This window comes from Ammodytes marinus, assembly GCF_949987685.1.
Source record: "Ammodytes marinus genome assembly, chromosome: 23".
Classification (NCBI taxonomy): Eukaryota; Metazoa; Chordata; class Actinopteri; order Uranoscopiformes; family Ammodytidae; genus Ammodytes; species Ammodytes marinus.
The window spans coordinates 7,983,923-8,010,900 of record NC_137227.1 but is presented as its reverse complement, the minus strand read 5'-3'; the positions used below and the strand labels follow the sequence as shown (position 1 = coordinate 8,010,900).

The following is a 26,978-nucleotide window of genomic DNA, read 5'->3' as shown; positions in this document are numbered from 1 at the left end:
CATGCCCCATGTTGTTCCATGGTTGTGTCTCAGGTTGGCATGGTTTCTACAGCAGTTCTCTTCTTTGTGTGTCTTGTAGATGAGAAGGACGAGAAGCAGAGAGTGAAGAAGTATTCCACTTTCATCCAGAGCCTGCCAAAGATAAACAGGTCAACCCTTGAAGCTCTGCTCCAACACCTGTACAGGTACACACACACACACACACACACACACACACTGTGTTGATATGTTAGGCTTTTTCAATGTCAAGGTCGATGTCAGGATACAATGTAATATGTTGAGGAAGAAATACCTGAAGACAGGTGTTTTGAGAACGAAAGAGAAATAAGCTATAGCATCAGTTACCTGCACTTTTGAGAATTCTGCTACATTCTGTGTTGACTGTAATGCTGCATTTTGAGTGACATGTTGCACTCTTTATTAAGCTATATGCGTTTTTTGCTTTTCAGATTTAAAAAAATCACATAGGCTTATGACATGCAACATGCATTAAAGATAACATTACAATTCTGGTTTCAAATGTCCTTCCATCAAAGAGAGAGAGAGTTCATCTGTGTATTTATTTCAACACTGATACTTACATTAAATGACTTGAACTACAGTATGAATAATCGCTTCCCTTTGTCTCCTATGCACGGCCACTACTTTGGCCAAACTAGAATTATAACTCAATACAATGGCAACAAAATGATTGAACATCTCTAGCATCTCTGTATCTCCAGATCTCAGGTTTTAGTCAGAGATACCTCACTGTACTTGGAGTGGAAACTGACGCAGGCCCCTTCAAATAACAAGCTGTTTATTTTGCTCCTGTTTTTTTGTTTATGTCACTGAAGCGACAGTGACCTCGGGTTGAAAATGATTAATCAATCCCATATTGTTTGTTCCGTTTGTTGACATTTTGCAAGTAAAACAGATTGAGTAACTCATTAGCAAACACTCCGGTAATTACACAGACACAGTCTATGGCCTAAGTGCTCCTATTTTTGTCTCTTAATGTTTTTTCGCTTTTGGCAAACAATATATTTGGTTTATTTGCTTATTCTCAAGAAGTTGTGTAAAAAAACGGTGTAAAAAAAATATACACAGCACACAGAAGCATTTAGTGCTGTTATAAAGTGTATCTTTTGACCTGCTCCCCTTGACTACCAGTGTTTGAGCTAAGCTAACCTGGATGGACGGACAACCTTTGTCTATTTCTATATCAAAAATGCATGCTCAGTTACAGGAACGGTTTCTTTCATCTTTTCTCGAGCAGGAGAGTGGGCAAATTGCTTAAAATAAAAATGTAACTATTCCTTTAAAATGTGTATTTATTAGGCTTAATGTTTTTTTTTTTTTTTCAGTCTTTTGCCTTTAGGGTATTGAATTGAACAGTTTATGTGTAGACATGTTTCAGTAAATAAATCACTGGATGCAAGTAGAACCTTTATCCTACTTAACTGTTATGGAATGGAACGATACTAATTAGTGGTAACATGGTGTGGGAATAAAACCACTATGAAACACAACAGTGTCAGAAGAACACACAGGGGGGCAGAGCCAGATAGATTCCAGTTAGCATCACAGCTTGAATCCTAGGCCCCACACCACAACAATGTTGGTTCTGCCACCTCTAGTTGAGGCTTAACATTTCATTATGTGTGGGCATTAGAAATACAGGGGATTGATAAACAGGTTAATAAACATTTTAAAGAAGTGATCTCTGTGTGTGTGTGTGTGTGTGTGTGTGTGTGTGTGTGTGTGTGTGTGTGTGTGTGCGCGTGCGCGTGCGTGCATGCTTGAACTTACTCTAACCAGCTTTTTGGTTGTGCATCTCAGGGTTGATCAGTGTTCCCATCTCAACCAGATGCCCAGTGAGAAGCTGGCGTGTGTGTTCTCCTCCTGCTTGTACCAGACCCAGGGCCAAACCACACAGGAGACCAGTGTGGTCCATGACCTCATCAGCAATTACATTACCCTCTTCAATGTGAGTCAGCCATGTTTGATCTATTTACATTCTTTTCACCATTTGACATAGTTGACGTTGGTGAGACGACACTTGGGCTCAGATGAGCATGTTTCACATACTATGTGGTCTTCCGCCTATAAGTTAGTTAACATTGGATTTTTGTTGCATAAGCAGAAATTGCATATTTACTATAGTAAAACTATATCACACATTAAAAAAAAGTAATATCACTGACACATAGGCAACTATATTCCAGGAATCCTTCATGTTACCTACAGTTGCTTAACTAGGTGTTTAATGAGATATAATGCTGTTCAAACCAAAAGTGAAATATATAAACTTGATATATTTGTCATCTGTGTTTAGCACACGACGGTGGCGCAACTCCAGAAAACCCAGACACTATATTGAAAAAGCAGGTCACCCAGGATCATAAAAAAAAGAAGGAATCTTGTTTAGGACATGTTTGGCTTGAGGCGAGACAAGGCCAAGTGTATGTGAGTTTTGTTCTCTATGTGAGAAGTGGCCTTCATAACGTAAGGAGAGCAGAACTTGATCAAACAAAAATACAGATTATTTTTCGCTTTTGACTTTCCCTCCATTTTAGTATTTACTGTTTTAGAGTTTCAGGGATGTGCAAACACAGATTTAAAAAACAACAAAAAAAAAATCAATATGAGTGCAGAACAAACAGAGATGTTCTGACTGAATTGGTCCTGCTCCAAAAACACTGATTCCTACATTTCCCATAATGCAACTCCATAGTCCCTTAGTGACTGATTAACAGCTTGCAATGACATCATTGGGGATCATTTCCTACCGATCGACAAACTTCCTTACTGTGGAATCTGTTTTCCATGGCTGAATAATAATACTTTTCATGACATATGAACTCTTCTGTTTAAAAAAAATAATGCAGTGCCCTTATTACAGACTTATTTTGGAATTTGAAAACAGTTCTCCCAAAAAAAGTGAGTTCTATTCCTTTCTTAATCCTGCCGATTGACAGTAGGACAAATAGAATTGTATGCATGAAGTGAACTCTATCACTTCCATCCACATTTGAAAATATACACACATATTCTTTGAACAGCAAGTGTGTTATCTATTGGCCAAATCCTCCCTGAGATATTTCTGCTAATACCAAGTGCAGGCATGGATGTAGTACATTCTAATCTAGTCGCCGTGCTACGTTTAGGAAGGTTTTTTATAATCATTCACAGATGAGAGAAAAAAATTGAAAGCTTTCATAAATATTACCATATTGCATATCTAAACCGAGCTGCAAGGCATGACTCCATTTGCACTCTCGTACTTCAACCATCTCGGGAGCAGAATTGTTGTTGCCCACGCTACACAATAGGCTTGACTTTGCTGATGTGTGTATGGGCGCGCGCGGGAGGGGGGGATCAATGTTACCCTTGGCGAGCAGCCTGGCATTATGGGATACGTCTGCTAATTCCCAGTGGAACGCCTGGATCCCCTCTTGTTTCCGAACGTGAAAGGAGGAGCATTCACTCCCAAATCGGTTTGGAAACGCCATCATTCGCATGACAAATAGCCCATTAAGCTCAACCAATCATGAACCCAATAGCGGTGAATACACCACGCTGTGACATAAAAAAAAAAACGAGTGAGGCATCTCACTAATTAAAGCGCCCAGTTCTGTGCCGGATTGTCGTCGACGGTGGGTTCCCATTATCTGGCCTCAACACACATACACACCATGAGTTTGTGAGGTTTCCCCTCCTCCCCCCCACCCAATCTTCCCTGCCGTTCATATAACTGGAACAAAGCAAATTGTTCTCTCTGAAAAAATATCATTTTGCACACAGCTTTGTGAGAGGAAAAGAGTATTCACTTGGCGCTGAGCTCTGTCAAACACTCCCAGCCAACTTCTTTCTTCAGAATTAGTTTTAAGAAGTGTTGAACTGAGCAACCCAATTCTGCAGTGTTCTTATGATACCTTTTCACTGGTTTAACACACTCTTCCTTATGTCACATCTTAGTGCTGAATTGAATATAACCTTCACAAAAGGTTTCATGAGTTGATTTAGCAAATTAACTTGCATTCCAATACCCATACTCTCTGCTAATTAGCATGGTAGAAAAAGATTGCTGGTCAGATTTAGCATGCTCAAAAATACCCGGATGCTTGCTACATCAGGTCGAGATTTTTAGTGTTTAGTATTCTGATCCACAATCCAGTGTGCACCGGAAGTGACATCACATCAATGGAGCCTCAGTATGAAAACAACCGGAATGATATAAAAGCAAGAGGCAAAATCAAGGCGCAATGTTATGAGGAAAATAATTAAGTAAAGGTACATCTACAATTGAAGCATATTGCATGCTAACATACTAGATTAATTCTATCTTCAGATGTAGTATAAAGAATAGAAAAGAGAGAGTATGCTATTTAAAACGCAAGGTTAATGTCTCTTAAGTGGCCTGAAAGTTCCTCATTGGCTGGCTTTGAATTGATGTGTGTGTATTTTTTTTCCCCAACAGGTCAATGAAGAGCGGGTCCAGCAGATGGAGAGAGAAAATAGTTTCATCACACGCTGGAATGAGAAGAAGGACGCCATAGTAAGTCCACTCCGCACAACAACCCAAAATGGAAATCCCCACGGGTGTTCTATTTGTGTGTGTGTGTGTGTGTGTGTGTGTGTGTGTAGATGTGTATGTGTGTGCGTGTGTATTGATTTCCCTGCATGCTAGCAAGGTCTCTCACATCAGCAAGCCTTCGTTTTCAACAAGTTCCCTGTTTCTTCTAAGGGGGAAGCGGGAGTGAGGGGTAAAAAAAGGCCTTTGTTCCTGTTAACCTTTTACGACAGGTACTATATGCCTGGACGCCGCAGCCCTGGAAAACATTCGCTTCAGATAACAGGAGGTGATAAAATGAAATCACATGCCGCTGTTGTTGTTGAAATCTGAAATAAGTTGTTTGTGCCCACACACACACACACACACACACACACACACACACACACACACACACACACACACACACACACACACACCCTCACACACACCCTCCTCCCTCTCTACACGTTTTCAAAACATGCCCGCTGCTGTGGGGTGGATAGGGTTACCCAGTGGAAAGCAGGTGCTAATATAAAAGCTGGTCTGAGGTGAAAAATGTGGGACAGGCATTTCTGGTTACGGACACGGATTGGAGGATTTAAGGCTTTTTTTTACCTTTGAAAACTCATAGAAAAGTTGCTAGCTTTTTATTTATTTCTTAAGAACAATCATTTCAGTGTAATTGCAAAGACAGCATGCTGAAATTGTCTTGTTGAGATAATGGGTACGCTTATTTTCGGGATGATTTAACATTTCTGCAAAAGTTAAACATTGCCTAAAGTCATTAAAATGTTAGACAAATCATCTCCTTTTTTTACATACTGGAGGACGCACCCGCTTGGTGACATTTTCATTGTCTGGACCATGATTATGATCAGTTGTGTGACAACATTTCATTCACTTGTTTGACTCTAGAGGCTTCAAGTAAAGGACAATTAGAGGTTATTACTTCAAATGCCAAATATATCTCATCATTCCATTGCTTTTTTGTCTGTCTTTAATAGGTTAGGGAATACCAAAGAAAATGTGGTTAAAATGTAATTTCCCACCCACATACTTTAAAGTAGCTTTTTCATTATGTAAGCTTTAAAACAATGAAATACAAAAGTGAAGCTTTTTAGGTTTAGGTTGTTAGAAATCTATTTGAGTTGACGGCATCTGTCAAACCATCACTATTCATCCAGCTAGAGATCCTGCTTCTTGAACTACCTGACAGACTACACTATTAGCTCTGTGAGGCTGAACTGAGGCATATTACTTTTAAATGAATGCTAAAGGGATGATTTTATGCTCATATTGACTATGCTTATGCTGATGTTTTAGCATTCAATGTAACCATGCAGTGTGTTCAAAGCATAGCCTAAAATTATGGATAAAATCATTCGCTTTTTAGGTTTGTGGTTATAAACTATTTCAATATGGCGGTGATTCAAAAATATAAAGAATTACCAAAGTTCTCCCATTTCATCAAGTAGTTTTCATAGACTCAAAACCACAAATATAATCTTTAGAGGTTAGGTCAGGACTAGAGCCCAACAGATTAAACCAGCCAGCCGACTATTGCCTATCTCTGAATAATAACTCTTAAAAGAAAAACATGTATCGAGCGATCGTGTTTAGTGAAATGCATTGCTGCCCTGGAGGTAGCCGAAATGAATAGCATTAAGGCTAATAGCCTATTTACAGCAGCAGCAGCATGTGTGTTGTCGTACATGGGATTAATTGGCAGTACATTGACAGTTCCCACTGCAACCAATAGCAGAGGCATTGGTCATCTCTTGACTGTTAATGACTTGCAGTTAGATACAATACTTAATGTCTGAGTTTTAAAATGCCCCATGCCACTTTAGACATATTTGTTACACTTATTTTTTTTTTCAATACATATTTTGGGGGATATAATTTAAATTTAATCAGCCGATTAATTGGTAATCGGATTTTCTTTCTGCCTATAATCAGTATCGGCACCGGCCCACAGAAAATCCAAATAGGTCGGGCCCTAGTCAGGACCATCAAAGTCAGTTGGAACATCCACGGAATGTCAAGTTTCATGGTAATCCATCTATAACTGCGTAGATATTTTAGTCCGACCTACAGTGCATTGCCATCCCTAGAGCCACGTTTCTAGCTTTGTTAAAAACACATATTCTAGAATCTGGTCCATTTACACTCTGTACGTTGGGAGGAAAATACTAATGGGATTGAAGACACAGGAACATGCCGTGTTGTTGGTGAGGTTCTGACCTCATCGGTTTCTTTTTCAAAAGCTAGAGAATGACAAGGAGAGGCCTTCACCCTATAAGTGGATAGTGTGGCTAGACTAGACTGGAGGGAGTAAGTAAATCAGGGCTATAACGATGTGTAAGGCAATGTCACACCTTGTAAGTTAGAAGCGGCACTTTAAAATCAATACCTCCATTTACAGCCAGGGTGCGAGCGCAACAGAGAGTTTGACTTTGGTTTTAAAGATTAGAAAATTCCATTCATTTGGAATAGGACATGACATTTTAGAACGTGGTTGCTGTAAAAGCCGTTTAACACTTATTTTTCTTGCAGTTTGATCGTTTCTTCAGCCTCTTTGTTTCCTGCCTTTTTTCCACTTTTACAAATGCCACTGTATTTTTCTAAAGTGTGCCTGGTCTGCTACACATAACAATAAAGAGGGGAAAGTGTACTTAGCTAAACCCACAAGGCCCTATATTTGTGGGTGACATTTTCACAATTACAGCTTGCGCTCCATTGGTTTGAATGACTGTTATTTCTGTGTCATTTGAAGGCCACTGGAGTCAGAAGTGAGTCCCTCCCTCTTATCTTGGATACTTTTCCAATAACGGACCACAGTTCACCCAAACTCAAATACGACAAAGGAAAAGTTATATCCACATAGCCGGGGGGAAATACACTTTGTTGTTTATTTTCTCTCTTGAAAATCTAGAGTTGGTGCCTTAACCTAAAAAGCTAAATGTTCCCTCTGTCACCTAACTAGAGATAAACGTTTTTTGTAACATGAAACAGACGATACAAATGGGAGAAATGTAGCCATGTATCAAATAGACGAAGACTTTGACCTCCTGAATGTCAAGCAGAAAAGGCCCTTTAGTCTTTATTTGAAATTCACACGGGTTTCATTTTGCAGAAATAAGTACTTTTCTTTTTCATTGTCTACGTATTGAACCGCAAAATAGAAATGTTGTAATGACAAAAAGATGTTTAAAGAGTTCAGAAGACATGCCGTCAAACCTCTAAAGCTTATTGACGGTTATAATCTCATTAAATCCAGTTTGTTTTCTATGTAGAAGCAGATTTGTTAAAAAACAAGCTTGAATAGCATGTAGCAGAAGTTAGCTTTTTTTTCCTCCCTTAAAAACCACAACTTGTCATTTTTACATCTCTGAGTCTTTGGCTTTTAAAGAAAAAAAAAACAGGATCAAAATGTTAATCACTGAGCTTAAGACGTGCTGTTGCTTTTTATTTTATTTATTTATTTATTTATTCATGTTTGGAGGGAGCTAAGCTAGCTAACCCCTGTAAGCCTCCTGACTCGAGCGTCATACTAAACAGATAGACATGAGAGTGATATCAATTTTCTCCTCTGATTCTCTGCATGAAAGCAAGTGAGTGTATTGACGGTTGTATGTAAGGTTTGACTGCCGGAAAAGCTTTTGGTACTTCATCCAGTATTAATCTTTTAACATTGTGTTTTGCTAACATTAATTAGCTCACGTAGCTTTCAGAAATAAATAAGCACAAATGAAATGACTGATTTAAAAAAAAATGTGACACATGATTTGTAGAAAAGCAACAGTTTGAACATTGGGAAAAAATGTGTCTTTTCCAACACAAATAATGTTACAGTGAGTGAACCCATCTCTTCTCTCTCTCTCTCTCTCTCTCTCTCTCTCTCTCTCTCTCTCTCTCTCTCTCAATGGGAATCTCTGCTAGGTTCAATCTGGCAATTTACTTGTACACATTTTTTTTTCACCTGTTCCCACAATAGCCCCCTGAACATGTGTCTAGGTTGATCTTCAGAACATGTTTTAAACTGACAGCCCACTTAAGGTTGACCCCTGTGGAGTGCATTTCAGTTCAAGTGTTTGGGTAAAGCATGCACCCTAAGCTTTCCTTACACACACACGTTCTCTTTATTTAGTCGTTTTTTTTTTCAACACATCTCGGATTTACTGTAGTTTGCCTCGGGGCTCAGAAAACCACCTTTAGCTTCCATAAATCCTCTAAGCGTTTCTCTCACTGTTTCTCCTTTTTTAGATTGGTGCCACAGCGGAGTACCAATGTAGAAGAAAAGCCAATTAATCCAGCTGCATTGTTTTTGTAATTCTCCGCTTTTCCTTTTCTCTCTCCCTTTCACAGTTCTCTCCAGCGGGGGACTTGATTTTTGAGGTGTACTTGGAAAAGAGAGTGCCAGAGAACTGCTGTTTAATCAAGGTATAAGAGATTGTGTGTGTGTGTGTGTGTGTGTGTGTGTGTGTGTGTGTGTGTGTGTGTGTGTGTGTGTGTGTGTGTGTGTGTGTGTGTTATTGTGTGCATCTGTTGTTTTAGTATATGCTTTCCCATACGCTGCGTTCCAAATCGCATACGCTTTATTTTATTTTATTCTACATACTACAGCTGATCATAAAAAAGTATCTAGTTAGCATGCAGTATGCTACAATTGGGACATACTTTTACTAATCTATTTCATCATAACATTGATTTTGATCTTGCCTCTTGCTTATATATCCGTCGCATACATGGTTGTTTTCATACAGAGGCTCTGTTGATGTGACGTCACTTCCAGTGCGCACTGGATTTTGGGTCAGAATCGCCCAAATTGCACGTAGTAGGACATCTGGTTATTGTGAACATTCTAAATCTGATCACAAGAATTGGGACATCCTAAATCTTTTTCTACCAAACTAAATAGCAGGACAGTATGGGGATTGGATTGAGGGTAAGAAACAGTGAGGGGAGATGGAGTGTGGGTTGAAGGCATGGGGAATAAGGCCTTTGTGTGTGTGTGTGTGTGTGTGTGTGTGTGTGTGTGTGTGTGTGGGCAGAATGACGGCCGGTGAGGTTGATAGAACAGAGCTGGGGAACATGCCCCCCCTGTTTATAACCTGATGGGATTAGCACCGGCTGAAATAAATGAAAAGCAGACTAATCATAGAAAACTGTCTGATTTAATTGTGTGAGTAATTGCATTGTAGGTTAGCGACCCGTAGCACAGGGCGCCAGCGACGGCATAAAATAGGGATGGCTTTTTAAAGAGGAGCGCTCAGTAGCACAGTTTGAATTTAATACTCCACTCATTCCTTCTCTCTCCGTGGAGACAAGTAGCACATTGTCTTTGTTCAGTTCTGTGCAGGCACACCTAATAACTTGACAGAAGCAAGTATTTAATCAATGGGGCCGTGCACAGGGCTGCTATCTGTGCAGTTAGTGTTGCATGTTGAGAATTGAATTGCTCTTCATAGGCAGGAGATGGCTGAAGGCAGCGATATCCATCCAGGGGGCTTATCATGTCGGCTCTGTGCTTACTTTGTTCAAAAATGTTTGCTTGATTGCTCAGGTGTGTGTTAATCCTCTTTTCTGGTGTGGATGTAGATGTCTCCCAACATGCGGCCCAGGGAGCTTGCAGAGGCCGCGCTGAGTACGAGAAGCGTCCGCTTTAACGCCGATGACCGCTGGACCACCTTTGAGGTCATTGAGTATGGAGAGTTAGGTATGTCTGGTTCACATCACAAAGCAGTTTAAAAAGGAATGCATTTCCAAAAGCAATGTATGTCATGTCATGGCATTCCGTCTGAATAAGGTTCAAAAATGTTGTACCATCGGGGCGCTCCGGTGGCATAGTGGATAGAGCGTGTACCATATCGGCTACGGCCTTCGTTGCAGTGGTCGCGGGTTCAAATCCGACCCGTGGACCTTTACTGCATGTCATCCCCCCTCTCTCTCTGTCTCGCCATTGCAACTCTGTACTGTCTAATAAAGCCTGAAAATGCCAAAGTAAAAACTGTGCATTTCATCATTATCATATCAATCAAAGGGAACCTCAAGCCTATCAATATTCAGCATTACACAATATATTGATACTTGTACATAACTATAGATTAAATGTAAATAATATAACAGCTGTAAATTATGCATTTTACACACATAAAACTTTTAGATAATGAATAATGAATTATTATTCTGTATGCAACGTGGCTCTTACAGTGTGATTATCTCCACCAATCAGGGTACTGGTCAAAATTAGGTCACAGTGTTCCCAATGGGTCACAGGAATACTTTTTCTTTCTTCTATTAATTTTACAGTATTCTATAATGCAGTTACCAAGACACAGTACAACACAGGAATACAAAAAAAAACAATCTGAGGGGGGGGGGTTCACAAAATGAATATGTTCTGATGGTACATTTTGACTCTCAAAGAATAGGGTGTCTAGTATTCCCCTTTTACCTTCAAGCGTTATCTGTTTCAATTAGTTTTGTGGCTGTACCTTCTGACACCTTGACGTTTTTTTTTACACATTTACGTATCACACAGTGTTCCCATTGAACTGGTGTTGTCTGCAGAATGTTAATGTGGCTGGGGCCAGCGCCGGGGATCAACTGCCAAAATGTCCCTGGTCGGCGTCCGGTCGCAGATCCTGGCTGCATGTCAGTCCTCATTAGTGTCTCCACTCATTCCCTGCCCTGTCCCTGCTGTCACTAATATAATGGTGAGGCCTTAAATCCCCACCAAAAGTTAGCATTAATACAAAAAAAATGCATTAGGAGCTAAGCAATTTACGCAAAAATGTCCAGTGTTTTGTGGAATTTTTCTTTTTAATTCCAGAAAGAAATATCCACTTGTTACAACGAAGATAAAACATTGATATGATGGTCTCGCTTTAATAGTTTGGGCTCATTCTGAAGTTTTTCTATTCTATATAAAAAAAACTGCCTTTAAAATTTGTCTTAATATCACTGTGTTTCACAATATTATAACAATAAAAGCAACTAAACAATACCCTGACAGGTAGGTTGTGCATGATTACACTTCATTCTTTCAAGTTTGAATTTAAGATGAACCTGCCAAAGCAGTTTATCTAATGATTAATGCATCAGCTCACCGTTTAAATGGCTATCCTCATCCACTGGCCCTACACAAGATCTCGTCCTATAGCATGTAATGATCAGAAGCATTATGCTATCGCTCTAATGAACCAGTGTCCCGTGAAACATGGACGCATACAGAGAAATTAGTCAAGCACTGTCAACTCTGATGATATGCATTATGAATTAATCATCTCCACCATCACGTGTCATAAATTACCTTCATCTGCCTTGCATGGTGGACCTATAGGGAGCTGACCCACCTCATCTTGTATTAAAGGCATGGTTCGCTGTTATTCAAGTCGAGGTTGTATGAGGCACTTATAGTTAGTGTATGGAGATGGTGGTCAGCGCAGTCACTATAAGGTGTTTGGGGGAAAAGCTAAAGCAGACGTCAGTAATGTACTGGTGCAGAGGGGGCCTTAAAAAAGGTTTTTCACCACATATATAGATGCTTACCTAAAATAAATACTGTATATATATACTTTCAGTTGTACAGACAAAATTTAGCATTCTTTCACTGCTGATTTGCAGGACTGAAGATACTTTTTATGTTCGCACTTTTTTTTCAAGCCATGTATTACTACGCCAACTCATGCCAGGGCAGTGTAGTAATCCACAAATCAGCAGTGAACAGAATCCTAGCATTTGTGTACAACATTTCATATTCATGGAGAATTTTTTTTCGTCTGGCCCCCTCTGCAACAGTACAAGGCTGACTTCTGCTACGTCTCCCTCAAACTCCTTAATGGCTGCAGTAACTGAATAACTATGCATAAGTACAACCCCCACTTCCAAAATACTGAACTATTCCTTTAATATGCGCGGATGGCACACCTTGCCTCACACGCCCTGCTTTTGATCGTATCCCACAGGTATAAAGGGCGACTAAGTGGAAGTCAAAGTTGAGCCGTTGTCGCCAAGTTGCTTAGCTGGCATTCCCCTTGCACTTTTCATCAGTTCACCCAGAGTTTACACTGCGCTCCTATGTTTGTTTTCCCCCTCACAAAGTTACAGAGGACACCTCGTCCCCTCTTAAAACAATGAAGGTGCGTTGAATACTGAATTCAACTTGCTGACGGTTCAGAATATTTTTCATGCCGAGACAATACGTCTATGGGAGAGTAAACAGTCAAGCTACTTTAAAGGCAGTAGGTAGCGTGACATGTTTTTGCTCATAAAACCATAAAAATGCGTTTATTAAACATTTTAGAGGACAGCTACAGATAAACACTGTTATCGAGGACAATAGGCAGGAAAGGAGGGCAAGCTAATATTTGCTGGGAAAATGAAGAAGTAATTCCATGGGCTTGGTCTGCAGAGATTCCAGAGAAAAGATAAGCCCACTATTATGAATAAGTTATGCCATTCTGGCTCTTTTTTTTTTACCTCCTTGGGTTATGAAAAACAAGGGGAGTGTAGGGAGGGAGGCATTAGAGCAGGGGGTGTGGTGGCGTTACACAAATTATCAAGTTATTTATTTGTTTCTGTTTTGGCTGATAGCATGTACCCCTGTTCCCCAATTAGGAAGAGATAATAGGTCTATTTTGCACATGAGTGTGTTTTTATAATCATGTCCTGATATGCTGGAGATAATCTAAATGGCTCGGTGATGGAAAAAAATGGGGAGAACAACAACATCATTTTGTCATTTTGGTTAACAACAATTAGACATGGATTTTAAATGGGTTTTTTTTTCATGCATTTTTTTATTCATATGAGACTCCCAAGAAGACGTCAGGGGCTTCATCTCGGGCAGTTGACTCCTTTGACCATTTCCGTTTGACCGTTGCTTTTTCTTTTTCAGATTTACCTGCCAATCACGTTTCTCCCTCTGACCTCATTGTCTTTTTCAATTTTTTCCACAGAGCGACCGTTGCACCACAGCGAGAAAATCCTTGAGCAGGTGCTGGAGTGGAGCACTTTGGACTGCCCTAGCTCGGCTTTCCTGGTCATAAAGAAGTTTGCAGGGGCCAACAGAGTGGGAGACGGGAAAGGTAGTCAGTTTGCGAACGATGGCAAAATACCGTTAAAATGTTACCCATGAACATTAAATATTTTATTATACATTAACTATTTAACAGTATGTAAACTGTTTAGCACGTGCCATTGTCCGTTGTTAGGACTGAAACGGCATCTAACTTAGTCAACTCCACTCAATTAAATCAGTAGAATATTATGATTTGTTTAAAGTGAATATATTCCCGTAGTGAATCAGCTGTAACACCTTAACACCGCACTATACTTAGCAAGAGAAGTAGCTAAAGGTTATAGCTAAATAGTCTTAAATAGTTTTGCTTGCCATAAGTAATGAAACAGATCTGAAATTGCTTAAGGTCAGCCATATGCATAGCAATAGTAAGCATAGGGTGACCAAACGTACACATTATTTCTGAACTGAAGTAAATAGACGTGCATCCTCTTTACACTCTTTGATCAATTCCATGGTGTGTTTGTACAGCAGACCAGAGTCAGTTTATAAAAGGCGACTATCTGAAGTTCAGTGATGGATCCTCCAAGCTGCTGTCGGGCCACAGATTCCAGGACAAATATGTCGTACTACGCGCAGAGAAGCTGCTGCTCTACAGAGATATTAAAGTAAGTACACTCTTGATTTCCACCTTAAAGGTGCACTATGTAGCTTTGGTTTGTGTCAGAGAAGTGACACATTTTTTAAGGTATATTCTAATAACTGAATAAACAAACTTCCCTCACGGGAAAATGTAAACTAACTGCAGGCTCTGCAAATGTTTACAAATCCCCCTCACCTAAAACTGCATAGTGCACCTTTAATCTGTTGCCACGTCTACTGTAAACACTTGCCACCATTGTTTTTTTTGCTTGCAAACGCAAAGTTCCGGGTGTAACAGAGAGTTACTTGTATCATCATGAGAGAATTTTAAAAGGTCATGGAACAGCCTAAGAAAACCAAATTGTTGTGTTTGGGTGTAGGCTACACAACAGAATAGACCAACACTTTCTGGAATAAAGAAGGAGGTTAAATAAAGCGGTGGACTTGCAATGTGTGCCTCAGAGAGAACCACAAGGCCCCAGGTCCGCATAGGGCTTTTCTTTTCAGCACATTTCTGCAGTTGAAACAAGGAATTTGGTAAAGGAGTGTGAAGAAGTTTGAATAATTGATGGAGGTGCAGTAATTCCAGCAGCAAGGGTGGGGTGGGTAAAGGGTGTGTTGTGTTGTGTTGTGTTGTGTTGTGTTGTGTTGTGTTGTGTTGTGTTGTGTTGTGTTGTGTTGTTTGTGGTAGGGGGTGGGGGGCTTCTAAATATCAGGTTGCACAAGAAAATGCGGCTAATTATGGCGTAAACGCAAAAAGAAATTAGAAGTGTTACTGAAAATTGTAATTGGGCCTCTACAATTATTGCCAACCAGGTCTGTTATTTAGCTGGGAAATGATGTTTGATGAAAAAAGGAGGAGGCCTTGTGGTGGGTGGGTGGGTTGAGATGTGTAGGTGTCAGACAGACAGTGAAGCCTATAACTTTGATTTAGTTTACCTTTGTTCTCCTTTGACTTTGTTCCTCGGTTTGCTTTTTTTGTGCTGGTAATTATTCAGATTGATTGCGGTGTTGCAATGCTGCACACACAGAGATTTCTTCTTCTTTTACTTTTATTGTTGTTCAAGTTGAGTTTAATGTGCCTTTTCCTTTTTTTGGTTTTATTGCTTCATTTCCCAATATTCAATGTGTGTTGTTTTCTTCCCTTTTCACAGTGCACTAAAGCAGAGAAAGCCATCCAGCTCCACTCTGTCAAATGCTACCTGGGCTTGAAGAAAAAGCTCAAACCTCCGACCAGGTAAACTGCACTCACAATGCATAATACACCTCTAATGATCTCATAGCTACACTCTATTACAAAGCCACATTTACCATTGTAGTAGCACTTCTTTTATTGCCACACTACTTGAGTTTTTCAACTAATACTGTTGGTTTTAATGACCACAGCTGAATCACAGTCCATTGTGAGTGTGAAAAAAAAAAAAGATAGTGACCAAATTAGAAATGATTTCAGAGATATTTGTGTTTGTTGCATTCAACAAATACACGGCGGCAGTGTTTTGACAGAGGCAATCATCACTCTTTGACCCATTAGCTTTATTTTGAAATATACACAGTACATTTGCTTTATATGACACCACCCACAAGGCAAGGGTTGGGTGGTGTGTGTGTGTCTGAATGCTTCAGACATAGCTTTGCTTGTTTAGTTTCACTCTGTTGTTTCCACGGCCACTGTTGAATTGTCACACAATGCATTATAATGTGTTAACAAGTTGTCAAAATAAAAGGTTTGTTTGTGTTTATCCTTTCAAAAAAATAATGCTGCAATTCGATTTTTTCCATCAGTGAGGGGCGTTTTGTACTGTCATGTAGATGTTTCTGCAATGTGTTATATCCTTCTCCACAATGTGCCACTATTTATTATATTTTTATTTTTACTTTTTACAGCAGCCATTCGGCAATTATGGGCCCAACTTAAGTGGTCATTTGTACACATTGTCATTCCTTTCCATGCAGGAAATATCGCATTAATCCCAACTACAATCTCTTTATATTTTTCCTAGACAAAAATTGGTTGTTGTTGGCTACATAATTAATGCGTTCGAACGTGACTCATTAGTGCCAAAACAACTGCTGCGTATTTTTCAGCAAATCCACCCCCCGGGCGTTATTAAGATGAACTGGTGATGATTTAGCATTGCTACTGTCTGTTTTGAGTGTACTTTTCATTAATTGTGTGCATGCACAAACAGTTTGTGTAAGCTATTTATCCAGAAAAGACCAGGATATAGCCAAGCCCACTCCTTGACCCCATCTTATTTTTCACTGTAATGAAATTGATTAAATGTAATTGCGTTTTAACAAATACAAATTGTCAAATTTTGCTCCTGCGGATGGGAAAACGTTGCTGCTGCCGGTTTATTTTAATGATCTTCTATTATTATAATTTATGGCACATGCCAAACCCTCAGCTGGTCAAACAAAGAAGACCTTTTTGAAAAAACCAAACCCCTATATTTCACATCACCCAATTATAATTCCTCATAATTGTCCGCACGTCCACATTTTTCCGAGTCTGGGGAAGCGTGAAAAATGAGTCCGGCGGGCCGATCGTTTAAGAGCAAAGGAGTTGGAGATCAAGAGGGAGAGAGAGAGAAAGAAGGGAGAAAGATGGACTAAAGGAAAGAGTGATACAGCTCAGAGATATACTTTTTGGTGTACTTACAAATACAAAAACTAAATACAATTTCTCCCTTCCAACACAGTGCAAAACAGACAAAAATACACATACAGTCATATGAAAAAGTTTGGGAACCCCTCTCAGCCGGCATTATAATTGACTCTGCTTTCACACAAAAAATGTAAAAGTGGTATGTCTTTAATCTACCAGGAACAGCTAAGTACTGGGATGTTTTCCAAACAAAGATTTTTTGAAAAGCAGTATTTGGTTGTGTGAAATAAAATAAAATGTGAAAAACTGGCTGTGCAAAAATATAGGAACCCTTGTGGTTTTGTTGATTTTAATGCCTGTTACAGCATGTAAAACTGATTACTTTAAACACAAAGTTGGTTGGATTATGTTGTTAAGCCTTGAACCTCATAGAAATGTCTGTTTAATCATGAGAAAATGTATTTTAGGTGCCTAAATGCAAGTTGCACTTCTCTTTGACTCTCTGCTGAATTGAGACAGAATGGGATCATCAAAACAGCTCCCAAAAGATCTGAAAAACAAAGATTGTTCATTGTCATAGTTTAGGGGAAGGCTACAAGAAGCTTTCCCAAAGGTTTCAATTGTCAATTTCGACTGTAGGGAACGTTGTCAGGAAATGGAAGGACACAGGCATAGTGGCAGTTAAACCCAGGCATGGCAGACCAAGAAAAAAACAGGAGCGGCATAGGTGGAGGATTGTGAGAATGGTTGCACACAACCCACAGATCACCTCCAAAGACCTGCAAGAACATCTGGCCACAGATTGTGTATCTGTACATCGTTCAACAATTCAGCGCAATTTGCACCAAAACATCTGCTTTTTATAAAGACCAAATAACTTAATTTTTGTCTCATCAGTCCAAAGCATTTTCTTCCAATATGAAGCTGGCTTGTCTAAATTAGCTTTTGCATACTCCATGCAACTGTATCTGTGGCGTGGGCGCAGAAAGGGCTTCCTTCTCATCACCCGGCCATACAGATGTTTTGGTGCAAATTGCACTGAATTGTAGAACCATGTACAGATACACAATCTGCAGCCAGATGTTCTTGCAGGTCTTTGGAGGTGATCTTTGGGTTGTGTGCAACCATTCTCACAATCCGCCGCATATGCCGCTCTTGTACTTTTCTTGGTCTGCTAGATCTGGGTTTAACTGCAACTGTGCCTGTGTCCTTCCATTCCCTGACAACGTTCCTTACAGTATAAATTGACAATTGAAACCTTTGGGAAACCTTCTTGTAGCCTTCCCCTAAACCATGACAATGAATAATCTTTGTTTTTAAGATCTTTTGGGAGCTGTTTTGATGATTGCATTCTGTCTCACTTCTGCAGAGAGTCAAAGAGAAGTAGAACCTGCATTTAGGCACCTAAAATACATTTTCTCATGATTAAACAGACCTTTATATGAGGTTCAAGGCTTAACAACATAATCAAACCAATTTTGTGTTTAAAGTCCTCAGTTTTACATGCTGTTACATGCATTAAAATCAGCAAGACCACAAGGGTTCCCATATTTTTGCACAGCCAGTTTTTAACATTTTATTTAATTTCATAAAACTAAATACTGCTTTTCAAAAAATCTTTGTTTGGAAAACATCCCAGTACTTAGCTGTTCCTGGTAAATTAAAGACATACCACTTTTATCTTTTTTGTGTGAAAGCAGAGTCAATTATAATGCCGGCTGAGAGGGGTTCCCAAACTTTTTCATATGACTGTATATTACATATGATGCAGCAGTTAAGAGTTAAAGCATATAAAACTAACAAAGAAACATTTCAAGTTTTCATTTTGATTTTGGCATCAAAAATTAAATGACCAACAAAAACCGACCAGCTATGAATAATAAATAGGAGAACAATTCTGTGGCATGACTTTTACGTTCTAAAATTCTGGTTAAAGAAATGTGGGCCAGACCTACAATCAAGCCTGTCATTTTAACTCAGGTTAATAGTAGTAGGCCTAACATTTCTGTTCCCACGCTACAAAATAATAAACCCACTATAGAAAATAAACACTGCATAGAGTTCCTTTCTTTGTCATTCTTTTGGATAACATTGAAAAATCAAAAAGGCCATCAATACTCGATTCATTGTCTTCTTTTAGCTATGCTTAAAGTCTTCAGAAGTGACTAGTGGAGGGGTGAAAGGGGGGGGGCTGGTTTAGACTGATACTGCAGAGGGGCTGTGGGAGGAACGATAGAGTGAATAGAAAGGAATAAAGACAAGAGTGTTGAGTAGAAACAAGGAGTGAGAGGGGTTGTTCCAGGCATCACTCCAGTAGCTCATTAGGCAGAGGTCTATGTGAGCGGCCTACTGCGGGGTTTTGGATGGGAGCTGCTTTAACTCACAGGAGTGGTGCTCTCTCCTTCAGGCTGCAGGCTCTCCTCTCCTCTCTCTACCTTTGTTCTTCCCCCACTTCCTGCCTCCCGTTCACACACAGCTTGTGAAGGCTTTCAGGCATAGGTGTTATTCTCTAGGAACGTGCTCTTTTCACCTTGCACTGCCTCTAATCCACATAAACACACACACACACACACGTGTATACTATACACTCATTTAAGCATATAGAAATCTCACTGCGTGGGTTGAGGGTCCTTTGCAATTAGCTTGCAGCATCATACCATTAACTGTGTCCATATGTGATCATGTCATGAACGTACTGTACATACAGCAGACTTGTACATGCTGCAAAACTGAAAATTCTCCCACTTGCCAGACTGGTGGTGTGCAGGTTGACTATCTCTTGCATATCTCCCCGCAAAATGTATTTCAAGGCTTTATAGGTGAGCAACAGCATGTGCTCTGTGTATTGTACACTTTGGCCCCCTAAGCATATTGAGGTCTGCCCATGCATAAACATGTGGGCTGAAACTGCACTCATTAATCTAATTAATTCCACTGTTTAGCAGCTAGCATTTGTACCAGACTTGTTTTTTTTTCCTTCCTCTTTGCATTTTAATGAAAAGGTTTTGACCCGTTGCTATCTTTAACAATTCTTTCTCGCCAAGTTTTTTTCTTCTTCTTAAAGGTTAGGTACTTAAAATTCCACGTGTACCTGTCCTCTCTCACACACACACACACACCAAAACACAGTTCATAACCTCTGTATTCAAATAAAGTTGGTGTACAGGACGTTGTTTCAGTTTCACTTTACAGAACCCACATCTCAGAAATCTGACCCGTGTCCTTTTCTTTCAACAGCTGGGGCTTCACGGTCTACGCTGATAAACAACAATGGTGAGTGCAAAGAATAACGTGGCACGAGTTAAACAAGTTTAAAAAGAAAAAGTTGAATGTAGAGCAATGTAATGATCCAAGTTGGTTTGTAGCTGGGCCATCAGTGCAGTTAACATGTCTGTGTGATGGTCCCAATAGAACGATAGATGCCTTCAGTGCTACGGTGTACACCAAAGAGAAACATATATTGCTACATTGTCAATTATAAACCATTTTATTTATGTAGCCCGATCTCACAAATCACACATTTTCTTCAAAGGGCTTTAATAATAGCACAACTACTGTAACATGCAGAAAAGTACAAAACAGTACACAATAAATGATCGGTATACTTTAAACCTTCATCCTTAAAGGTGTAGTCAGTGATTCTGGAGCATGAATGTTGTAATTGTTTTCCTTTTTTCGGTTAAAATCACCCACTATCTCCTCCTGAAACGGCTACCTGTACGTACCTGTAATCCAGTGTTAAAACACAGCCTAGGCTCTGTAAACCGTCATGTTGCTAGCTACGATGGGCCCTCTTTGTTTACATACCAGTTTACAGAGCCTATTCTATGTATTAACACCTGATTTGTTTCAGCGCGCACACACACCTTACAGAGTGGTATCTGATCGTGAGGAGATATTCCCTTACTTTGACATAAAGCAAATCTACAATCGTTGTCCAGAATTGCAGACTCCACCTTTAATTGTTACTTACAGTATGGATCACTGCTGAATAGGAACAGTTCACCTATGCATAGTTAGTTATGTAATTATAAGTAATGACAGAGGGCCAACGTATAGTCAAGTCTATTTATTCATCTATCTGCTCTTAGAAGACACTACATCAAATGCTTTGTTCGCCAAATCCAGTCAGCAGGTTAAGATGAGTGTGAAACAAAAGAGGTGGTAGTGACTGAGTGAGCTCTGTGTCCCTCCCAAGGCATTTCTGCTGTGAGAAGAGGGAGGCGCAGGTCAGCTGGGTGACGGACGTCATCAGGATGAAGGTAAGACGCGCTCATGCAAACAAGCTCCATGAGGCAAATGAATGAGCAGAGCATGGAGTGACTTTAGCAGTGTAGGAGAAGTACGTACGTGTGTCCCTTCTCTAACCCTTTTTTTTTTTTTTTACTGTTGGATTTGAAACCCAAAAATATCAGCCAATGTGACACAGACACACACATGCATTTGCGGACACGTCCTCCTTTTCCCCTTCCCTAGTTGGATGAAAAAAATACTCTGGATTACAAGCGGAATAAATCATCTTTTTACAATCCACGTATCGGAACAAGGAGATATGATCCATCACATTCTCCCCCCAATCATCCGTTCCCATTGTGCTGTTAGGCAGATGAAATACATAAACAGGGAAAGAACTGTAAAGTTTTCGAGGTCACTCAGCAATAACATAAATCACTTTATGTGGAAAGCTGTGAGAATAAGGTCAAGGCGCCCATAACAATCGCATTGTGGTACTTAGACCCGAGTACGGCTAAGTGTTGTCGCTGTCAGTCGCTGACACAGCACATATGATATAAATAATGCAAGGCAGAGCAAACGGGGAGAACGGCTACGGGTGTGTGTGTCATATTTCTGCATTCTTTTATCACCCTCAGATTCATTCCTAACTAACGTGGTGCAATAGCCGTCTCATTCCCTCATTAGACTAAACACACGAGTCTATTTTCTGCTCATTTTCCAAGTAAGTGACTCTTGAACTTGAACACAGCAGCACTCTGGCGAAAGTAAAAGATCCCACCAAATCCTCCGATTTCCCGGGCTCTGTAAACTGTACAACGCTCAGCACCTTTAGTCAGTATTAGCCCTCTCTGCACGGCTTCCTTTTATGGGAAACCGTCTGCAGGTGCTTACTGTAAAAGCCTTTTAGTGCCTTAGTTTGGGTAAGCAAGTCTAAAAAAAAGAAAAAAGGGCAACACCGTCAGGGAGAGATTGATCCAAAAGGGGAAGCCAATTTCTGTCTGTTGTTTCAAGGTGTTTATTTCAGCAGGGCTCAGTGACTTTCCTCGGCTCTTTGGAGAAGCTCTGGCAAGCAACTAAATCCATAGCAGACTGGAGCCGGCTAAACATATTAGGCTTCTCCTTCCCAAATCCGCAAAATATCAGGATTGTCAGCTTCCAGCTCACGGGCTTGTGGGAAGGACACCGGGCCGTCTAGGGGGAAGGGCAGAGAGAGAGAAAGTAGACGGAGAGCACTTCCACCTTTCCTTCATTTCCTTTTCTTTTACCTGTTAGCGAGCATATAGTGCTCCATAGACTGTTTCCATAGCAACTAGCGAGATGGAGGACCTCATTTTAAAGCAAGGTGGAATGGATGGTGGTGGTGGTGAGTTTGAGAGGGGTGGAGGTGAGGTTGTCAAGGTCCAAGGGCAGGTCCTGGCAGTGATGAAATAAGGATTTGTTAAAGAGAGACAGTTGTGTAGGTCTGGGGGGGAGGGGGGTCACAGTTATATAAAATGAGACATTGTGAAAGAGAGAATCCAATGGAACAGAGGATCATCACCCCTCTGACCCTCCTTTTGTCTGCCCAAGAACAGCAATTTATACCTATACATCCTGTACACTGAACTCTACATTTTTCTTTTTCATGATGGACAACTTTAAGTGAAGAAATGATACTGGAATACATGTTCCCTTTATCTACTGTGTACAGCATAGAAATGTGTGCCTTGAAGGTGGAATCAGCAATTCTGTGGGTTTATTGTCAAAATCACTTTTTGTCAAAATCAGTGAATATCTCCTCATGATCCATTACCTTTCCATACTGTGTCTGTGCTGTAGAAATGTCTGGTGATAATACCCGTTTACAGAGCTTGTATGTAAACGATAGGGCTCAAACCAACCCACCGTAGCTAGCAACAATGCTAACGATATAGGCTAAGCTACTAATCAGCTTAAACTTTGGCTCTGATAAATATTTGGCTTAACACCTGTTTAAATATTGACTGGATTTTTGTCACACTTCTAACAGTACTACTAAAAACCAATGACGCTTGTATTTTCGTAGCGATAATCCTGACGTAGCTGTTGCTAGCTACGGTTGGTCGGTCCAATCTGCATTTTACAGAGCCTAGGTAAATATCAGATTTTTTTATCGGATCGTGAGGAGATATTTACTGATTTTGACGAAAAGTGATATTGACAACACGCGTTCGCCAGAATCACTGACTCCACCTTTAATGTGTATAGCCCTATACTTTGACATCTGTAGAAGCCAAGTTATAAAGTAACCAAATACATTATTTGAAGAAAAGATTAAGGCAACATTAGCTATTGTTGCCCACACTGAATAATCATTGGAAATTGTTTTCATTCTCTTAACATTCTACTTATTTCTGATGTCGGCAGTACGGTTCAAGTCTTTTTTCAAAGAGCCTCAACTCAGATCGGAAATCCTCCATGGCTGTCGCTTTGACTGACCGGGAGATTCCAACACACAACCACAATTCCAGCAAACAGGTGGGAAACCAATAATAAAATGAATCCCAGTTATGAGTATGTATATAGGTATTTCCTGTAAATTGGACTACAAGGATCGCTCCTGATAGGAAGTTGCCCCTGTAGTCCGTAGCTCAGTAGAATTCAAGCATGGTAATTCATCTTCATCTGACATATTTGCCCAGCAGCTGACAGGCCGGAGGATTTCGCTTAATGACGGCACTCTAAGGCCCACCAAGGACGGCGCTCTCCAGCACAAGCCCAACAACACCACCGTGGCGGCCAACTGCCCCAAGCAAAAGGACCTGCTCAAAGCCCCGGACGTCCCTCACAGGAGAGCCTCTGTGGTGGTGTGCCAGCCTTCACGCTCCCCCTCCAGATTCTGTCAGCCCGGTGCCCCTCAAAGTGGCACTAAGACCATTGGCAGGAGGCCTGTCCAGGGCGGAGAGGGTTTTATGCCGCCTAATCTGCTAAATGAACTCAACTCTGTGCTAAACAAGACCGGGCGCAGTGCCAAGAGCAATGACTGACAGCAAGAAATGGTGAGGAGTAAAAAAAAAAAAGAGCCAAGGTGAACCATCAGTCCACACATTAGGGCTATTTATTGGCAAGGACTTCACAATACGATATGCATCATGATACATGGGTCACGATATGATATCGCAATGCATTGCAATACGATGCATAGTGTGCTATCTTGGGATATTCCACATAGTTCACTGCAAATGTAAAAACAGAGCTGAGAAACAAGTCGCTGTGTAAGATCTAGGTGGCCGTCATAAATCACAATGCATTATGATGATAACTCAGTGGATAACATTGAGGCAAAACTATGTCATTCAAAACTAAACCTGGCAATTCAGGGTAAATAACAGCTGACAATACGATACATACGGTATATCCCGGAAATGAATATCGTGATATATTGCCATATGGATACTTTGAGCACAGCCTTTGTCAACATGGGCTGAGTAGAGACAGAGAGATGCAGAGACTGATGGAGCCACAGTAAGTTGCTTTTCATGGGGGAAGATGGTAGCAGGACGACTACTTTTGAACTTGGATGGATAAATGAATGCCCGCACATGCACAAGGGAATGCAGAAAAACAGGTGCAGGGAGACAGTGGAGGTCAGGCATATCTCAGCTGGACATGGCGCTGACCCAAGCACTACAAAAAAAACATGATTTACTGTATATGCCACGTTTCTAAAGCCAGATAATGTTACAGGCTGTCAAACCTCACAAGTTTCCAGAAATACTATGAACTGCTTGGTCGTGCTTTCATTTACAGTTACTTTGAAAATGCTGTTTGTCCTGCATCTGATTAATATTGTCAGTATTCGCCATAACAATTCATTTTTACATTTCATTTTTTTTCAGTAGTAATGTATGTTCTTAATGTAGTTCAACATATTAAATAGAATTTCCTATATTTTTGATATTATCGTGATAAAACAAATAGCAGGTGTATGGCCTGCTAGCCAATACCAGTGGCTAATCGACACGATATGCAATAGTATCTGGTTTTGTGGGGAAATCTCATGTGAAATTATTTATTTGTAATTAATTTGTATTCTTTTGCAAACAGTTGATGGTTACCTGTCATTTTCCTAAACTGTAACCTTTTCTGTATAAATAACTAGCTCTGTTTTTCTTCTTAGAAATATTATACATTAGTACATTGGATTGTTTTTGTATGCTTATGCAATATATTCAATATGGCTCCCCTTGAAGAGCATGCGTAGGTGGTCATTTACAGAAGATTTTAGATTTCTGGGTCTTGTTCAGTTTTCATTCAAAACCTTAAGTGTATGTTATTAGATTGGACTACAAGTTACCCAAGGTTTCATCACATTCAGAGAAATATAAAATCTGCGGTCATAACATAAGGGACAATGTTTACCAGACACATTTTATTTGCCACCCTATTAACAGTTTTTTCTTGTAGTTTAGCACAAAACTGTGTCTGACTAAACAATAATACTGTACAGCGGTCTCACTGGTGCATCTCTTGAGAGTGCACATTCCTATTTCTGCTGAAAGCTGAGGGTAAGAATGAGCCTTATTGTGTTTACACGGATTGCAGGTGCTGGGAACAGCAGAAACAGCACAGGTGACAAATTGAGTGTGCAACAGAAAGCAAGAAACACACAATTGATTAATTTTTACAAAATATATATATTTTTTTCCTTGTTAAAGCAATACACCTAGGGATACACTGAGATCCATCACATCATTTAAAATGATTTATAATTAAATAAAAAAGACTGGATGAAATAGAGCCATTAAAATGATATGAGAATCAATTAACCCTAAAATTATGAAAGACATGTATATATATATAAATCAAAAAGTTATAAAAGCCAGTGTTGTTGAATGAAATTGACCGTCATTTCTTTCAGGCCTTTTTTAGTTGCATTATGATCGGATTTTATTTTCCCGCTCAACTGTGTCCAGCTCTTGATCTGTTTTATTTTCATTATGTCATTTAGGCTTTTTGCACCAGGTAAATCTGCTTCTAAGAACATGTCCCCAAAAAAGCATTTAGACCTTCATAATCTCAAGCCTTGAGTTGTTGATTTCAACAATATGAAGACTCCGTCCTCCATCTTTGTCTTATTTATGTATAATTATATTATCAATTTATTCATAGATTTCCACAATGAAAATTTCGAAAATGAACTCCCCGGTCTTACGTCGCTCGCTCTTGCTGAATAATGTAGAGCGGACGGAAAATGCACACGTCGGCAATTGTCACACAGGTTCCCTCCATGAAAAATTCATATTAACATTTTATTTTTCATTATGCCTCATACACACCAGCTGCTTGTCCTTTGTTTCATGTCCTAATATTCTAATCGTAGAGCTGCCGCGTTCATGGTCAGTGCATTCCTTATTAGGGGCTTTGTTTGCACTGTGCACAAATGTGTCTCCCCCTCTCTCGTCTCCATTAGTTACATCACTGTATTCCATGCACTAGTAGAAATTAATATGTTAATAGTTGAGGGGGATTTTCATTACGATCATGCCTTGCTTCCACTGGCAGCATACTGTACAGAGTAGCTTCTTTTCTGTGATGTGTAACAATAAACTGTGTATATTGTTCAACATTAAATAGCGTTTTACTTATAAATCACATTATTATTCACTTTAAAGGGTTGAAGATATAAATCCATGAACAATTCTTCACAAATCTCTCCTCTATTTACCCGTACTGACACCATACTACCTCCAGAGGCAGGGCATCAGCATGCAGTGAGCTGTCATCTGTTAGTACATTTCCCTCTGTTGTCCTCTGTGTCTGTAGAAAGCAGCCTTTTTTTGCCATCCCCTCCGAGGCCTCCAGTGTACGGAGGTCACCATATGGTGTGAAAGAATTCAGAGAAAAAGCTCTGCAAAGTCATTATAAACGCCTCGACATTGACCATATATCACTCCGGTTGAGGTAAC

The 26,978-nt window shown here is 40.0% G+C and overlaps 1 protein-coding gene across 6 annotated transcripts in view; it reads left to right on the top strand.

The window, feature by feature from the left end:
* Positions 1-26,573, top strand: part of arap2 (ArfGAP with RhoGAP domain, ankyrin repeat and PH domain 2) — a 123,666-nt gene extending 97,093 nt beyond the window's left edge. For 4 of the 6 annotated variants that reach the window (XM_080052555.1, XM_080052554.1, XM_080052553.1 and 1 more), the window contains 12 exons: positions 80-185; positions 1,822-1,969; positions 4,463-4,540; positions 8,906-8,980; positions 10,139-10,256; positions 13,501-13,629; positions 14,094-14,230; positions 15,359-15,441; positions 20,053-20,088; positions 21,014-21,077; positions 23,437-23,547; positions 23,712-26,573. In XM_080052555.1, the coding sequence (XP_079908681.1) occupies positions 80-185; positions 1,822-1,969; positions 4,463-4,540; positions 8,906-8,980; positions 10,139-10,256; positions 13,501-13,629; positions 14,094-14,230; positions 15,359-15,441; positions 20,053-20,088; positions 21,014-21,077; positions 23,437-23,547; positions 23,712-24,056 (1,430 nt within the window). In that variant the 3' untranslated portion in view covers positions 24,057-26,573. The remainder of the gene's footprint in view (positions 1-79; positions 186-1,821; positions 1,970-4,462; positions 4,541-8,905; positions 8,981-10,138; positions 10,257-13,500; positions 13,630-14,093; positions 14,231-15,358; positions 15,442-20,052; positions 20,089-21,013; positions 21,078-23,436; positions 23,548-23,711) is intronic. The other 2 variants (XM_080052558.1, XM_080052557.1) reach the window with 2 other exon arrangements.
* The last annotated feature ends 405 nt before the right edge of the window (positions 26,574-26,978 follow it).